The 18,907-nt window shown below is 39.8% G+C and overlaps 1 protein-coding gene across 3 annotated transcripts in view; it reads right to left on the bottom strand.

Moving 5' to 3' along the window:
* Positions 1-135: 135 nt before the first annotated feature.
* Positions 136-18,907, bottom strand: part of LOC121917424 (transmembrane protein 241-like) — a 47,745-nt gene continuing 28,973 nt past the window's right edge. The window contains exons 10-13 of one of the 3 annotated variants that reach the window (XM_042443377.1): positions 16,117-16,186; positions 13,769-13,862; positions 5,182-5,246; positions 136-1,495 (exon numbers count right to left, since the gene is read on the bottom strand). In XM_042443377.1, the coding sequence (XP_042299311.1) occupies positions 1,435-1,495; positions 5,182-5,246; positions 13,769-13,862; positions 16,117-16,186 (290 nt within the window). In that variant the 3' untranslated portion in view covers positions 136-1,434. The remainder of the gene's footprint in view (positions 1,496-5,181; positions 5,247-13,768; positions 13,863-16,116; positions 16,187-18,907) is intronic. The other 2 variants (XM_042443376.1, XM_042443375.1) reach the window with 2 other exon arrangements.

The raw sequence follows: 18,907 nt of genomic DNA, 5'->3' as shown, positions 1-18,907 counted from the left end.
AGTGGTACCTCGGGATACGAAATACCCAGGTTACGAAATTTTCGGGATACGAAAAAATCCCATAGGGAATTATTGTTCCGGGTTACGAATGTTTTTTCGGGTTACGAAAAAACTTTTGGTGCTTTTTTCGGCTTTTTCGCACGGAATCGCGGCTTTTCCCCATTAGCGCCTATGGCAATTCGGCTTACGAAGGCTTTTCGGGTTACGAAAGCGGCCGCGGAACGAATTACTTTCGTAACCCGAGGCACCACTGTAACTTTAAACTTAACAATGCAATCATCAAATGGTCATGACATCAAAGGTGACTGTAGCACGTCAATTGTTTCCCTCTCTTCACCAGAGCTCACACATTTTTTACTCTCCAAATCTTTCTGGATTTCAATTCCCATCAGCCCCATAGCTTGGCCAATGGTGAAGAATGATGGAAAAATAGAACATTCATAATAGGATAAAATAACCCTGTTTTTAAAACCTTGTGGTACCTTCAACTGTTTAATAGCTTGGATCAGATGCCAAAGCTGGGAAAATTTACTTTTTTACTACTGTAACAGAAATTTCAAGAAACTTAAATTTCTAGGATTGCAGAGCAAGGAATTCACAAGAGGACCACACTACAACTCCCATAATTCCTCAGCTAACGTCTTACCTTTAACCCACTTTGCTGAAGTAACAAGAGAAGGAATAAACATACCAGTAATGTGTGCAGTAGGCTAAAAAGAAATACAGTGCACCCCGCCAACTGCAGGCTTGCCATCCATGGTTTGAGCTTTCATGAACGGCAGGCCCCAGCTTTTTCAATGAGCGTGTGTGCATCCACTGAAGAGAACAGGACTTAAGGTCCGTATTTTTTGCTATCTGGGGTGGGGCCAGAACAGATCTCCCACAGATTGCAAGGGCGCACTGTACTGCCACCCCTGTAATTTGTCAATGGCACAAAGATTTTGCTCACTCTGTTCTATAAGGGAGAATATAGTAATATATTCCATTTCCTGGTAAAGAGCGACAATTGTATCTTGAATGAGAGTGACAGAGCAGAACAGGCATATTACATATAGCAAGGAATGCATAAATGATTTTAAAGAAGGAGAGATTTCAGCCCAGTTGAGCTTCTACAGTGGCAATACAGCTGACATAACCACTAATGAACCTTCATCTTGCAATTCAAAGCACTATAAGGTGCAGAAGAATGAAGCACGTGGCATTAAGACTGCAGTCCTATACACCTTTATCTGGGAGTAAGTCTCACTGAGTACAATGGGACTTACTTCTGAGTAGATATGTGTAGGACTGCACAGTACCCAAATTGCCTGCCTGCACACCATCACTGTAGCTACTATTTTTGCTTACATTTATTTTTGTTTTTTCTCCATTGCTTCAGATGGAATTTATTTAGCTATTTTCTTCTTCATCATCACCCCTACTCAGCCCTCACATTCATGTGCCAGTCCTTTCAATGTAGAGCAGCAAGACTTCTGCAAATCCACCAAGCAAAAGGCTGTGAAGAAAACATAGGGGAAGTTTTATTAGCAACAATTCACTTAAATCTAGCCAGCAATTTTCATACAGAAGTATTTCCTTATCATTAAGTAACAAAAAGACAAATCTGGGTAATTTGTGGAGATTATAATAGCATCTCAGTTCCTGAAAGTTCAGGGCACCTGTGTCAAAGATATCTTGAGGTCACCTGCAAAACACCATCAATGAAAGGAGCAAAGAAGCACTTCAGCAGCCTATGATCTTGTGGCATGTATCTCTCATTCATGGCAGCTGGAGAGAGTTTTGAAATACATTCCAAGTATTGGAGCCATAAGTCTTAATTTCCAGTTTTCTTCCTGTCCTTCCTGATGACAACCCTATCAGAGCTCTACAGAACAGGAGAACCATAAGGGAAATCTGGTGCTTTGAGCTACAATTCTCAATTTTCCTGATCATTGGAAGTTGTAAACAAAGCACCTGGAGTATACAAGGTCACTTATTTTCTCCCCCTGCCAAACAAATCCCATAGATAGTTTTTTGTGTTTTTTTCAGGCCATGTTCTAGAAGAGTTTTTTTTTTTTCCTGATGTTTCACCAGTTGCTATGGTTGGCATCTTCTGAAGATGTCAGCCACAGCTGCTGGCAAAACGTCAAGAAAAAAACTTCTAGAACACAACCTCATAGCCTGAAAAACCCACAAAAAATTACGGATGCTGGCCGTGAAAACTTTTGAAATCCCATAGACTTTGGGAAAAGGTGGTCTTTCTAACAGTCAATAGATCTAATAATTTTAGAAATAAGAATCCAGTTTAGGAATGAGCTTAAGAGTTGAATGTTTTGGTCCCTATAGGGAACCATCAAAAAGTTTATGTTCTTTTCCCCAGAAGTTCCCCTTGCTGTCACAGTCCTGTAAAAGTCCCAGAGCATGGACATTATGTGCTACAAGAAATAATATGACTTCTGATGCCTTACTTTTGGAGATAATTTTGGGCAAGGCATACTTTCTTTCACAATGTAACACAATCCATGTTAAAAGTGCCTCTGTGCATGGAGGGAATGCAATGAGTAACCTTTATTTGTTGTAACTCATTATTTTGGGAGGACAGGGGGAAGTGTTACTGTTTACCTTAAATTATACCAGGTGACCAGAGATGTTTTTTCTACTTCTTCTAAAGCAAGAGTCCTGTACCTCAGCATTCTACTTGCTGCTGACTGTATCATTCAGAATGGACAAGACCTGATTTTCCAGGGCTGTAGATCACGTGGAGATCCTCTGCTTATGCAGATCTCCAGAAAACTGCTTTCAAAGTGAGAAAGATGGAAACACGTGAGGAATGGGTGGGGTAGTGTGTTCCCTCTCCTTGAATGTTTAGTCTATAATGCCTGAAAGAACACTTTATGGCCCATGTCACTCTGGCTTTGGCTCAGTATTCTTGTCAGTTCCCATGATGTTGCTTTTGGTAATTTTTCCTCTGTGGTCAAAACTGGAGCTACTTGGCATCTTAATTTTTAGTCAAAATAAATTGTGCAAAGAATAGAAGTTTTTATGGAAGAAGCTCACCAAAGGCTCAGGAAAGGGCCTTCACAATGGATTGGTCAGATTTCCTATTATCCCTTTATATAACAATATGTCAGGCTGGTGTATCCAACAATGGTAGCCAAGTACTCTCCAAAGGCACATCCTGAGCTCCTGTCATCATTCACACATCATCATTCTAGTAATGACATTTCCTGCAACCCTGCACTGTGAGTGACACGGCCTGAACAAAGGAATCCAGAAGTAGCTTGAGTTTAGTGGCACCACCTTTTGTTAATAAATAAATCAACCTACAGTTCGTATATCTTGAGAGAGGGCATGCCATGTCTTCCAGTCCTTTCTAATGTCACATTCAAGAAGAACCAGCAAAATGCTGGCTCAGTTCCACATCCCCCACAACAATTAAATGTTATGACCTTGCATTTTTGTCCCAAGACTTAGTTTAAGAAATAGCAAAGCTTCTTACAAAACATTATAAATAAAACAAAGTTTTGTACCATTTATTATTAAGACAGCTTTCCGCCCCCATCTCACACCAACATGGCAAGTATGCAAAGCTGCCTAGATTTTAATAGCATTATGCTCACTCATATTCTTAGCTTCCCTGGCCTGTTTATAAATCATGAAGTTTCATTGTTCCTGAAAAGGCAGATTGTTGTATAACCATGGCAGAGTATAACCATTTTATAATTACATCAGTATTTATTATAAGTCCAAAATAAGGAGATGATAGCCCAGAAATATGTACACCCTTTTGCTTTATGCTGAAGGGTGATGGAGACACAACCAATGAGAAGCAACTCTGGTGCACTTTCTTGGGAAGAAGTTTTGTTGAACTTCATTGAGACTTCTGAATAAACAGGCATAATAACAAACTGCCGCAACAATAACTTTCAGTTTACTTACATAGATCTAAGCAACAGCAGCAACAACAACAAAACCCCTCACCTCCCTTTCATCAGATGGCTATTAAGAAGCTTCCACAAACTTCAGTTCCTACTGCTAATGCTCCATCTGAACCTAAGTCCTGATATCAACCCAAAAGGTCCATCTGGTAAAGCATCTTGTTTCCTGCAGTGGGTAAGCAGATGGCTCTGGTAAGCCAAAGAGTAAGGTGACAAACTAGCATCCACTGAAATCCTTCTCTTTGAATTTACCTATGCCCCTTGTAAAGTCATCTAGGCCATGATCACATCTTATGGGAGTAAATTCCTAAAAATTGTATTGGGTAAAGAGATACTTATGTTGTGACTCTACTATCACTATCCATTTCATTGGAAGACTCTGAGTTGCATTACTACAAAAAACAGTGGTAAAGTTCTCTCCTTCCACTTTCTCCACATCATGACCACCACTAACACAAGTCACCCGGGAATTATGATTTTGAAAATAAGTAACGCAACAGAAAACAGAAAAACAAAATAATAGTTATTATTAGGTCAGAGAAAAGTATTCACAATAGCAGCCAAAGATATAAAATATTTGTTATGCTGCTGAGAAAGTAGCTTTGGAAGTTGCATAGGCTCATCGTATTCTGAGAAAGCAGAACAGGCAAGCAGGCACACACACACATGAACACACACCCAAGCAGATATGTCATCTCAAGAAACAGAGCAACAAAATCTCACAGAGAAAAAGCATAAACAAGTCTTGTTCCCCAGTCCCATGTAAACATGTGAGACAACCCGCCTTCTTTCCTCTGGGGCACCCAGCCACCACTTGGCCCCCCTAGCCCACATGTCTGCCACCTTATTCCACTCCTGCCTTCCTCCCTCCTTGTTCCTCCATCTGGCAGCTCATCAAAGATATGCCAGCTGATGGGGTCCAGTGAATCCATTCTGGGTTTTATTCCAGACTTGAAAGAACTCTCCAAACTGTTGTACCCTATCCCCCAAATAGATGCTTTAAAGTCTACAACAAACCTTGACGTTGGTGATGGGATGAGATTTTCTGCCTTTGGGGCCAACCCATCTTTTGGTTAGCCTCTAGTACTATGTGCCCTTTAACTAGGGGTTGACTGGGTTGGCATATTCTGCTTTGTCCCAGGCAGCAAAACATCTTGGGCTGGCCCCAATTGCTAGGCAACTCAACAATTGTGGTATAATGTTTCAGAAATAAGAAAACAAAGGAAATGCACAACAAGTAATTTTTTGTGTGTGAGATACTTACCAACAGGCTGTTGGTACATTCATTGTAATCTCAAAGAAAAGTGGGGATAGGCCAGCTGTGATAACCTATAAAAGCAACAAGAATGGCAGTTGGTTGCATCAATTTCATCCATGTCTGTTCACAAGAATCTAAATCTTTCTACAAAGCTGCTGAGGGAGGGACAATGAGGAAAGATGGACACTTTTTAAATGCACGCTTCCAGGTTTAACTGATTTATGATACAAACCAATGGTTTTTGGAAGGTAATCCAACACATCTGAAGAATGGCAAGTTCTATAAGGCTGGATTAATCCATCTAGAGCAGGGGTAGGCAATCTTTTTGAGCCGGGGGCCAGGTTGCTGTCCCTCAGACAACTGGGGGCCCGATGCCAAAAAATAAATAATTAAATAATTTTAAAAAATTTTAAATAAATAAACCGGGACAAATGTAGGACAACATTTTCAAATGGTGGACATTTTTTTTTAAAAAAAAAGTGGAGGACACGCAAAAAAATTTGCTGATTTTTTAAAAAATGTTAATATAAATGCATGTTTCTGAAGCATCTATAGACAATTGCCCCCCTTGCCCCTGTGCGCGAGAGGCCAAAGGCCCCGGCGGCAATCGGCGGCAGGACCAGGCTGGGGCTGGTCCCAAGGCCTCGCTGGGCCGCATCTGGCCAACGGGCCGCAGGTTGCCTACCCCTGATCTAGAGGCACATCACCAAAAAACACTGCTGGACAAGATTCAAGTTCCATCAACTACATCATCTGTTTCCCACAGGGTGCCTCAAGAAACCACTAAGAGAACCTGAATGCAACTGTTTTCTTTGACCCCCCAGCAAATGAGATCAGTGGGAAATTATATTGGAATCCGTCTGGCCATCACAGCTAGATGACACTGACAGGTTGTCCTCTTAATTAACACCCATGGCCATGTACATTTAAAAACAAGTTTCAGTGGTCATGCCATCTTGAAAAGAGAAAAGGATGGACAGATGCGACAAAACATAGATTGATGAGACTGAACAAAAGCACCCTGAAGACAGGACCAGTGCCTTTCTGTTGCATAACCATCAGGAGCCAGCAACTGGGGCTGGGAGGAGAAGGCTAGAGAAGATGGACTACTTTTGGGGTGGGGTGCTACCCTGTACGTCCCTCTAGCATTATGTAAGGATATTGTGTGTTCATGCACACAAAGAACTATGTCATCTCAACAGTCATGGGTGTAGTTAAGGGAGGGGAGCAAAATAGAGGAATCCCTCCCAAAATAAGAATTGTGTTCTCAAAATATCAAAAATGAAATTTTCTTTCAGTTCTGAAATTTCTAGTATTGCAAGTAAAACTTAAAACTTCAGAGCAGCATCTAGCAATTAAGCATCTACAGATCCCAAGGGAAGAAAGCAAGTATCAGAGTTCTAGGTGTGAATAATTTCTGCAATGCTAGAAATTTGGAGAGTGAAGGAAACTTTCATGAGAGGGGGAAGAATTCTTATTTGGCAATGCCCTTATTTCCCCTCTCTCCATATTTGCACTCCTGAGTAAATTATGCATATGTATATTATGCACCATCTGGCACTGAAAAAGTGACAATAGGAAAAGAAAAGAAATCAAGCTCCCATTTAAGAAGCAATTAATATACATTATGCACCCTTTGCAGTTGACACAGTGTGTGTGTATCTTCTGCTTGGATCCCTCTCTCTAAATGCAAGGAACTCCTATGAGGCCTCTTCCTCCCTGAGACCTCTTAACAAAAGAAACCAGATGAAAAACCAATGGGGCCTTGCACCAAAGAGATCTTCATATGAGGAAAACACCATGACTTGTACAACAGGACTACATGATTAATCTCACCTGCAGCAGCCTCATCATTCCCACCACATCCCATGCCATTCCTAGATTTCCCCTGACTCACAGCAGGGGCAAGTTATGCAACATACATATCTATCCCATACATTCCACCATAAGACAATTATTTTTGTATGTGCTATAGACCCCAATTTTTGCTTCTCCTGCATCACCTATGTTAAGTCTATCAGACATGTTCACTATGGGCCTGTGGGTGGAGTCAGGGCGCACACTGGATCGACCCCCAGGGCGCCACTTTGGCACATACCAGTCCACACAGTGTGCACCATCATGGTGCGACTCCAGCGCTGCATCTACATGATGCAGCACCGAAGGGGCATCATAAAGCCGCGCCACCATGGCTATGGCACCCCTTGGAGGTCGCAAAAAAGAGCCGCTTTTTGTGGCTCCTTTTTGCGCCCTCCAGAAGCCGGATCACAGCTGCAGTGTGAGGTTGCCGTGGCCCCAATCTGGCCAGTAAAGGGGTGGCTGCAGTCAACCATAGCACAACCTGAGCCACAATCTGACTGAAATATTGACAAGAAAATAGACCTGCCAACACGTTCCTCACTACTGTCAATAATTATGACACAAGAAATTATTCTTATCTGCCATTAAACTGTAGTCATTCAGCATGGCACCAACACTGGAAATAGCACAAGAAAATCAATAATGCTTTGATTTTTGTTTTACTGCAGCAACAAAAATAGGATGTTTTCTATTAAAGCCTCCGATGTCTTTAGAAATACTTTGGGGGGGAAAGAAATACTTTGAATCATTTGGGAATATTTAGTTATGCTAATTTTTCCATTCTAATTTCATTTCCCTGCTCATGGCTCCACTGGGATGACATAATAATAATAATAATAATAATAATAATAATAATAATAACAATAATAATAATAATAATAATAATAATAATAATAATAATAATAATAAATTGCTAAGGCATATGCAAGAGTGTTTTGCTGACTCTATGCCATATACCCCATCCAGCTAAAGTCCCGACTCTAACACTTTTTAAAGCATTCTTGCTGTTTCTTAGCTGATGTAATGGAAACTGAAGTCTTATTTTTATTATAAAAGAAAGAAAGAAGGAAAACAGTGGTTCTTCAACATTTTAATTTTCTCATTAAAACAGATTAACTGTTGTTACAGAAGCTGCATAACTATATTATGAGAAGTATAGTATTCAATCATATTGAGAGAGGTACCTTAGCAGTCTAGAAGTCACTGTGTACCAGGGTGGTAGAATTCAAAGTGTTAGTCTGGAAATTCAGTATGCAGAAGGGTAATGTAGCACCTTTGAGACTAAATGAAAGAAAGAAGCTCATAGCATGAGCTTTCATAGACTTCAACCTACTTTCCCAGATGCACGTTTCTGAGGAAGTAGGTTCAAGTCTACAAAAGCTCATGCTATCAGCTTCTTTCTTTCAGTTAAAGGTGCTACAAGATCCCTTTGCATACTGTGTACCAGGGTAGGGAATATTTGGCTCACCAATTGTTTTGGATTTCAACTTCAAGAAACTCTGGAGAGCAGGATCAATGATAAAGAACTGTTCAAGAGTTGTAGACCAAAATATCAGGTTGGTAAAAGTTTCCCCACCTCTGATGTATACCCTAGATGGGAATATGATATTTACTCCCCTGGAATAGTCCAATCCTCAAATGAAAGTCAGTTGGGTCAGTCCTTCTCAGACAGCCATTCCCCACTTGGTATTCTCTATGGCAAACAGCCATGCTGGTGGAGGATGGTGGAAGCTGTAATCTTAAACATATAGAGGGGATTAGGGGGAGAGGACTGCTCTAAAGAATAATGCTCTTGTGGAAAGGTGCTCAGTTTTTTGTATCCGAGTTCTTACACTGTAAATTTTCTTCAGAATAAGAGGAAAATACACATTTGAAACCCAGCTGGTATTCAGGTGCATGTTGGGTGAGAAGGCAACTGACAAAATTTGGACAAGGAAAAAGGTGATAAAATAAAATAAAAAGTTGTGTTGTGTGTTATATATGTGCTTGGAAAAGTCACTGTTTTACTATAATTCTGGCAGGAGTGTTCTCAGAGTTGACAGGGGGGGAAACTTTTCTAAGTTCTGGTTGAATCTTAATATTCTTTTTAATGGTATCTTTGATAGCCACCCCCATGACAGCGAGGGCACATCGGTGTATCAGGGATCAAAATGGACACAGCCAAGACAAATGAATCCCACCACTTTCATCCACTAGAACTTTGAGTAATGCTAGTCATATCAGATTGTCTGATAGTAATTTTTCCCTTTCCAACCAGCACCTTAATATCTATTGGGTTATTGGCATGGCAACCAAAGTAGCCCCTAACAGGAGGAAGACCAGAAAGAGAGATAGCATAAGGCTGACCTACTACCCTTCCCTAGTTCTAGCCTGTTGTCTTCACAGCACTTCTCCCCTAACCCATGCCCAATTTAATTTGCAATTAGACAGAATAACAGATTTTGAAGTAAGATTTGGAAGCAAGCATAACACTTGAAAAACACTTGAAATGAAGTTTAGCCTATTGAATTGGTGAAATATAACAGCATTTTCTTTGAAGACAAATGTATATACAATTTTAAAATATTCTTAACTAGCATATTCTTCCGTGCTTAGTTCAGTAGACATCTGGAATCTGCACTTGCAAATTTGCAATGGAAATTATTCCCAGACCAGTATTTGTTATTCTTTCTATTCATTCACAGATATGTCTATGAATCATTGTTCAACTTCAAGAAAGTTTGGGAAGTTCAAGAGCAAGAGACTAAATAAAAACACTGGAGTGCCAAAGTGGGGGTGGAATCTATTTTGTGGAACATAATTTTTAGTGAGACATTTAGATTTGATAGATCCTGGAATTCTTTCTCATTCTTGCCAGGGATGTAAAAATGAAACTAGACGGCAGGAACAAAGAAGCACAGGGAGTCAGAATTTATAATTAGCTTGTATAAATTGAAATCATTATGGTTGGCAGAGCCAGCATGCTATAGTGGTTTGAGTGTTGGATTAAGACTTTGGAAAAATAGGGTTCGAATCCCTGCTTGGTCATGGAAACCCACTGGATAATTTTGAACAAGTCACACTCAGTCTCAGATGAAGGCAATGACAACCCACTTTGAACAAATCTTGCCAAGAAAATCCCATGATAGGTTACCTTAGGGTCAGAAATTACCTGGAGGCATGCAACAACAGCAGCAATTATGACTGGCTGGGCATTGGTCATGAAGGCATTTTTTTCATTCATGCCCCTCAGCCTGGATCTTTCAGTCTTCCTCAACCTGATGCCCTCCAGATGAGTTAAATTAAACCTCTGGACATTTTATTCTCAACGCATACAAAAGTCACCAGGTTGAGGAAGCCTGCATAGTCTTGCACATGAAGTCAGTGAGAAGTAGTTATCACTGTATATTGGGAGAGAAGGAGAGGAATATTATAACTTCACTGTTGCTATTGGTTACATGTATTACTCTTATTCTTAGTGTTTTGTATGTTTGTGTCCTATCCTTTGCACAGCCCCAGGATTCAGGGCAGCTAACAAAATTCAACAAGACAGAGATAAGGTCCATATAACATATATGTGTGTACATGCACAAGCATTCAAGTTGACTTATAGTGATCTCATGAACCTAATAGGGTTTTCTTAGGCTAAGAATACTCAGAGGTGGCTTTGCCAATTTCTTCCTCTGCAAGGCTCTTATAACTCAGTACTGTAATTTCCTTCTTTTCCTTGACCCCTAGGCAGCTTACCATATTTTACAAGCCTTTTTTACAAACTGGTAGTGCTGTATAAAGTAGTGATCACTACTGTTACTTGGGATGACGAAACATAGCCACCTAACATGCTTCTACCTTTGCCTATAGCATATTACAGCCCAGCTTCCAACAACTAGATGTCTTCCTGAGCATTCTCTTTAGATAACTGTGTTGAATTAATCTACTGAAAGTCTTTTAAAAGAAAAATAAATGTTATAATTATAATTTTGTACATTTTTGCACATTTTTTCTGCACTCAAACTCTCTGAACTATGATCACCCTCTTGTGAAAAAGATTTCTACTGATCATTTATTTTTAAATATCAGGGCACATACTTCTATTTTATCAACAAATTTAATGATCATATCAAACACCAAGGTGTTGTTATGGAGACTGTTTTGAGGACGTTGCAGCAGTTCCAGTGCTGGATAATTAATGCTGGATGCTACAAAGCTATTATCAAGCTGTCTCTATGGAAACAACTAAAAGCCGACACTTACAGCTGCAACAAGTAAGTTGCATCAATCGTTTTCTCTACATCCTCTTCAGATATTAAAATAGAATGGCAGCTGCATTGTCAAATTTTGATTAATTACACTGAACACACTATAATTTATGAAGTGCACCATATATACTCATGTATAAGTCTAGAAATTTAGGTTAAAAAATTGACCCAAAAAACCTGAGTTGACTTATCCATGGGTCAATGTAAGTACTGTATTTCAATTCTATCTATATATATATATATGCCCTAGAAGCACTGGTCCACCTTTACTCTCTCATCCAGCCATCCTTTGGCACAAATAGTTATGCCTGCGGGAATTTTGTTAGGTTCTTCGGCAATTTTTTCCTTTGTTTCATCTTTTACATCCTTTATTACATGCCCCTAAGTTTTACCCTCGACTTATGCATGGGTCATATCAAAATGCATAATTTTGGCCCCAAAACCTGCCCTTGACTTATATATGAGGTCGACATATAATCAAGTATATCCGGTATATATCTTGAATTAAAAGACATTGGCTGAAATCCTGTATCTTATGGGTAGGGAATTTGTGGTCCTCCAGAAGCCATTGGCTTCCAGCTCCCATCAGCCTGAGTTAGAATGGGAACTGGAGTCTAGTAGTATTTGGAGGGCCAAAGGACACCTACCCAGCATAACAATTCCCTGGTCCCAGAACATCACCTGAAGGCTCATGGCTGAAGCTAAATGATTATATGTTCTGAAAATGCCCCAAGATGCCACAGGGGGCCAATGTAGTCCTCCAATCTCTGGCATTTGCTTACGTCTGTGTTAACACTATCTTGTCTTTAACAGATCTCCACATGGTGATGAAGCCGATCAGTACAAGTTACATGTATGATAGACATCCAACAGATTAACCTAAACTAAAAGACCACATCATATAAACTAGTTTAAGACAGCATACATCTGAAACAAGGCAAATTTACAACTGTGAATCAATGACTGCCACAAAACCTCAAGTTTAGGCTCTCTCCCCATGCTGAATTTTTCAAAGCAGATTTTTCTGTTCCATACCACATTAGTCAGGTTTGAGAAGGGAATATGACTGGCTAGGCTCCAATTTGGTGATGTACAAAAGGAAACCTCCTCTGCCCCCTACAGTGCAAAACCAACTTAGGTGGTTTACAGACCTGTACCCACTCCTTTCCCCGACAGATTGGGGCCTCAGCTGCCCCAGCAGCAGCCCTGAGGCCCCGATCCGCCACTTTTCCAGGCTGCGGGGAAGTGGCAAAAGGCTGCTTCCCCACGGCCTGGAAAGGGGTGCCCTTGGGGCTTCAAGCCCCAAGGACACCCCGACTGCAGTGGGAACAAGAGAAAGGGGCCCCTTTCTCCTTTGTGTCGCTGGCGCAGCCATGTAAAGGCTGCACCAGCGACACAAACCCAAGAAGGAGCTCCAAAATGGGCACCACAGGCACACAGGCACGGCTGTGACGTTGTAAGGGCGGCGCCCATGTGGAAAGGGCACTGCCATTTTGTACGTACTCTGTACGTACTAGGGTTGGGGGCGTCTGAAAGAGACGCCCCCAGGCAACCCTAGTATGTACAGAGTACGTACAAAATGGCCCATTTGTACAGGGCCTTAGTAATCATAATCAGAAGTAGCAATTAGGCACCATACACAAAGTAAGACATGCGATATTCACAGAAGATGCTGCACTAAAAGGACAAAGAACAATGCCTTGGGAGAGAAGATGCTAAGGATTTCAACAGACATGTAACTGCAATGTGAATCGATAGTCTTATCTAAGCCATGGTCATTCCTGACAGACTCTGAGCCTAATCTCTGAAAAAGTGTTGCTAGCAATTAGGTAGACACCATGGAAACAATTGCTGCTAAACACTGAGTTGTTTCCAGAAACTGAAACAATGCAGGACAGATTCAAAAGTTTTCCATCATTTTGCAATAGATTAATACTGGTGTGTTGGTTTTATCATTAGAGTCTACATATGGCTTTCTCAGTTCTACTAACAATTCACAAGATCACATTCTTATCACATTTAGTTTTATGAAAGATGAAATCCCAGTTAGGACCACCCCTCTACACATGAATTTGCTTTTAAGGTGAGGATTCCATCCTTGCAACATTCTTGTGGTGTGGCCCTTCAGTTGTTACAACATCCAGCACTCTTCGATATTGGGGAGTTACAGTCCTATTAACATCTGGGAGGGTGCATGATTCCTATCCAAAACAACTCAAGGCGGATCTAAAGTATGTCTGGGAATAAAACTACTCACATTAGAATAGGACTGGGAAACCCTTGGTTTTTCAGATGTCAGTGGAACCCACCAGACCCAGCCAGCATGTGCAATTATTAATGAAGATGGGATTTGGACTGGGCTGCTATTAACATCTGAAAAACCAAAGGTATCCCAACCCCTGTATTAGAGAAACTTGAGAATTAGCTGCATCTCGATGATAATTAAATGATCATTTCTTAAAACCCGATCCCAATGTGAACTGTAACTATCTTACCTTTGCTAGGAAACTCCAAGCTGCATACTGTCCTGTGGATGTGTTGTTTTTAAGTTTCATTGTGTGAAAAGTCAGAAAGAATCCCAGTACTCCACTGCAGAGGATGACAGATAATGCAATTAATATGGTTCATATTTTCTAGTTCATATCCTTCAGAAACAATTATTTCAATGAGGAGCAGTGAAGAGAAAAGCATAACCTGTTAATTCTAATCCTTTAACCTTGAAAACCCTTAATTTGCAAGGTGTTCTCATAGACAAAATCATATCATAGTTTATCTTGTAGGGAAAAGATCAATGACTGGTATCCTAAATGTGCCTTATAATTTGGCTAATTTCAATAACTTTGGTGGCTTAATCTTTAAAATTCTAATTTGGGTTTTTTGTTAATAAGAGTCAAAGCACCACCCAGTTAGTTATTCCTAGAATAGAATCCAAAGAATATGCCCTGCATTGGAACCTGTAACTACAGCCAACTAAGCCAGAGTTTAATCTTTAAATTTAATTTGGAAACCTCTTATCTGTCAAGTTCATCCTCTATACTTACTGACTCCCCATATAGTCACTGTAATAATAGAACTTTTCCTTACTTTGATTATTAAGTCAACTCCCTCAGTCTGAGTTCACAGACATCTTTAGACATCAAAGACTGAAATAACTTCTGTCATGTTATACAAAGAGATGTTGTACTGCCTTTGAAGCTAACGGAGAAAAAGACATTTGTAGCATCAGCTTTTTAGACTCAGTCTGCTTTAGAAATTTCTAGTTTATTCTATTAAATAAAAGCTTCTCAGAGCAGCTAACCCATGCTTTAAAATGCAGCTATAATATATTTTTAAAGAACAAAGCAACAAAAGAGCAGCAGGGAGCCAATATATGCCACATCAAAAATACAGCTTTTTTAAAGCTAGAAGACCATTAAAAGACTTCATCTGGGACTAGAAATCATCAAACTCAGGGCCAGTGAATCTCCTGGGTAGAAAATTCTAGAGTGGGGGCACCCCAATCAAAAACATTCTCACATGATTTCCCACCAACATGTAAGTATGTACATGAAGAAATTCTTAGTAGTGAGGTAGGCTGGAAACCAGCATCAGTCAACCAAGGTAAAGCTCTACAGACTTGGTCCCAGTTATTAATCCAGTTGCAATAGCTCCTTGTAATCTATTGTGCTAAGAAACTATCCCACAACTGTTGTTACTGGTATGCTTTGAAACATGTATAAAGGTTGTTAATTACAAGCCAATATGACTTTGTCTTATACATTTAAGAGCATCATGCTGGAATACTGAAATCAGCTGTTTTGGACATATTTCAATCTAGAAAGCCCTAAGAAGAACCCCTAATGAATTGTGTGGCGATTTTAGTAGTGGGTCTCAATACTGTAAATAAATGAACAGATATTTGGGGCAATTTCTAATCCAACAAGTTTAGGAGATGTTTAAAATAATACCGTAATTTAATTCCCATTATGTAGCAAGCTGTCACCACATAAATCAATGGGGTATTTGTTAGACTTTCCTCTTTTAACTAATTTCTAAAATCTGTCAAATAAGATGCACCCGCAAATAAATCCACACATGCAGAAACTAACTGCGTACTGTAGCCTAATGTCTCCTAATTACTGCAAACATGATTTACAAGGATTAATATACTGCTGAGCCCTTGAGAGATGTTTTCAGTGAATCCTCTGCCATGATATGGCAGAGGCGCGCAACACATGGCTTGCATGTGAGTTCTGACATAACCGCCAAATTGGTCTCTGCTGCAAGCCAGATGGCTGAAATTATATTTCATAAAGCAAGCAGCACAACCTTAAAACCATTCAACAGAGCCCTCAAAAGTTGAAAGGTTTTGACAGGTTTTGTGGTGCAGGAGTACACTCTTGTACCTTTTGGACTATATAGTTGCCATCAAATTTCAGTAACAACTACAGTAGGAAAAGGATATGGAATTGCAAGACAATTAAAGTAGCTTTCCCCCATGTAGCTTCTGTGACAGACAGAATCATTTGGGCGTTCCGTAAATGCTAGGAGGGTTATTACAGATATGTGCTTTGAGAAACCCAACTCAAGGAATGGGAGAAATGAAGAAGGCTGAGAATTTAATTCTAGATCATAACTAGCATTTCTATACCAGCCATGGCTCTGTTCAGAAATGCAAATTACATATAGCTCTTATCTTACATGCTACCATGTTCTGAAAAGATCTCATGATTTGAAGTCATGGTTACATATAGCTCATGTCTTACATGCTACCACATTCTGAAAGAATCTCATGGTTTGAAGTCATGGTTTGTATATACTGCAAAATATACAAGCCCACTGACACAGAAAAGGAAAATGATACCTAGCAAAGCAACTGCTGTGAAACCTGTAGAAGTAAAGGAATGGAAATTCCAAGGCACTGAAGAGATCACCTGAGGAAAAAAGTAACACATTCAGTGGTGGTGGTGGTGGGGCTTTGCAAAAATAACCACAGTTAACTTTTTATAAAGGAATGTCACTGAACTAGCTGCTGTTGGCCTTAACACAAGCTTTTTATAGCTTGCCCTTACTATGGACAACAATTCTTTCTCACTTTTTTTTTTTTAGAAGAACCTGATTCTTAATACAGTATCAGATCAGAAAGAGATTGCAATGAAGAGAATTATGCATTTAGTGAATACATTTCTACATGATAAATAACCATGTTGGATACTGCAGTTTCCAATGGAAAGGCATGAAGTCAGTTCACCATGTTTATATTCATGGTCATGAGGGACTAATTTGTTTCCACTGAACATGTTCATTCTTTTCATTCCATGCTATGGCACAGGAAACACTTATAGGTATTGCCTGTTTCCCTCCATAAATCTGAATAGTGGTAGGAAAAAAAAACTACACTGGAACTGGGAAGGCAATTTTAGGGTTTTTTAATGGAGGGGAAAACACATTTAAGTATCTTAATGTTTGAAATATTTAAGTACCTGACCAGAGACTTGTTTAAGAACAAATTGAATAAAGACAGTCTATTTCAACTCCATTTGTACCGTGATTTTTCATACCTCATAACAATGAAAGAAATTTGTGTTTCCAAGAGCCAGCATAGTGTAGTAATTTGAGCGTTGACCTATGACTCTGGAGACCAGGGTTCAAATCCTCACTCAACCATGGAAGCCCACTAGGTGACCTCAAACTCTCTTTCCTCTCAAAGGATAGCAAACGCAAAAACCCATCTTGCCAAGAAACCCCCAAGAGAGGTTAATCTTAGGGTCACTGTAAGTCAGAAATAACTTTAAGGCAGACAACAACAAACTGATAATCATACTTTGCATCTCTGCAACAGTGCTCTAGTGGACTCCATAAATGTCCCCACAAGGAAATATACACAATCTCAGCAAACATGCAGTCCCAGCCCCAAGTTTGCTGAGATAATAGAAAACGTGGGAGAGAAGGATTTTAAAAAAAGGACTGGCAGGCAGAAGTACTTGCTCATTTTACTTATTTATTTATATATTGAATTTATACCCTGTCTGGGATGGAATCCAAAGCAGTTGGACACACATATTTCCTTTTCCTGGACTTCTCTGGCTTGGAAGGGATTAATATTAAATAAATTAAAAGGGGGACTATGTCTTTGCTGGGGAGAATCCACAGTAGATGGAAGGGTTAAGTATGCCTTCTCTTGCTACTGATACACTGTCAGTTTGGCCTTGGCCATATGCTAAGGTTCCATTTTTTTCTTAAATGTCCTACATTTTGAGCTGAGTTTTGTCCTGCAGTTGTCCTACAGTTTGGTCTCGAATTTGTTCCACATTTTGTCCCTGGTAATAGTGGACAATTATGGCAACCCTACATAAAATGGTAGGTTCAACTCTACCTTTTACAATCTCAAGATCAAAGGCTTTTTATCACCATGCATGTTAATCTGTTTATCTATGATAGGATTCACAACCACTTTTTTTTCAAATCCACTGTTAAGATAATCAGCCAATGTTTGTGCCTTGTACTGTATACTCCTTTCCCTCATGTTCTCCTCCCACCCAAGCATGTGCATAAATATCTGAGGCTACACTCCATGCCTCTGATGAAGTGGGCTGAACACCTTGAAAACCTATGCCAAATAAAACATGCTAGCCTTTGAGGTGCCACTAGATTCTTTACAGCTGTAAAATGGGAATGAGTAAGGCAATGTCCTTAAAAAAAAAGTTTCCTTAAACGTTCCAGTAACATTTTTCAGTCTTTAGGGCCAAATTAGTTGGCTAAGTCCTGCTTTTGGAGAAGGGAGAAAAAAACTTATGCAAGCAGGAAATCTGAATCTCTCCTTAACATTTAGATTACATTAACAGAAGAGAGAATGCTGGGCTCTCAGTTTGAAATAATTTACAGCAATCTAGTGGTCCATTGCCTGCTTGTCCTCCAGCTGAGTGTGACTCAAAGCCCACAAATCAATGCATAGAGCTTCTAGAAAACTGTGAGAGCACGTAATAGGAGAGTACCAGTGTGAATTTGGATCTGGAAGAACTGACCAGATGCTGGGGTAAATGTGGTACAGAGGATACCCTATCTGTTACCTTACCCTTAGGTAGAGGGAAGAAGCTGCCTCAGAGAGTAGATCTGGATTACTATGAAGGGGCAGCAAACGAGAATCATCTACTTGTTATCATTGTGCCTTTGTTTACAAGGACTTGGAAGGCATTAGGTACAGTCCACCTTGACTTGGGGGAAGAGAGGAACATTCACTGTTTATATAGCTTGTAATTTAGTGTTCAAACATTTGAATTTAGTGTTCAAATTCTAAGTCTTTTCCCTTCCAATGGAAATCACATGTGAATTGCTTTGAATTTTCTACTATTCAAAGAAGAGAAAGCAGAAAGACAACATTTATAGACAAGCACATCACAATTCTGAACATCATATGTAGTCTCACCAGAACAATCTGCTGGCTATATTAAGGATGAGATGAACCAGGTTATATCCAGGTAGAACAAATAATCCAAATCCATGTTTTAGTCACCTCCATTGCACAAATACAAATATCACAATTTTTGGTTTGCAGAATCTTGGTTTTTCTTTTAGATTATTCTTATCTACATGCATTCTCAATCCAGCAATATGATACAAGCATGAGTGTTTTGATGGGCTCTCAGAATATCTCT

This window comes from Sceloporus undulatus, unplaced genomic scaffold (genome assembly GCF_019175285.1).
Source record: "Sceloporus undulatus isolate JIND9_A2432 ecotype Alabama unplaced genomic scaffold, SceUnd_v1.1 scaffold_17, whole genome shotgun sequence".
Lineage (NCBI taxonomy): Eukaryota > Metazoa > Chordata > Lepidosauria > Squamata > Phrynosomatidae > Sceloporus > Sceloporus undulatus.
Note: the sequence above shows the minus strand (reverse complement) of the source record. Positions and strands in the feature narration are given on the sequence as shown.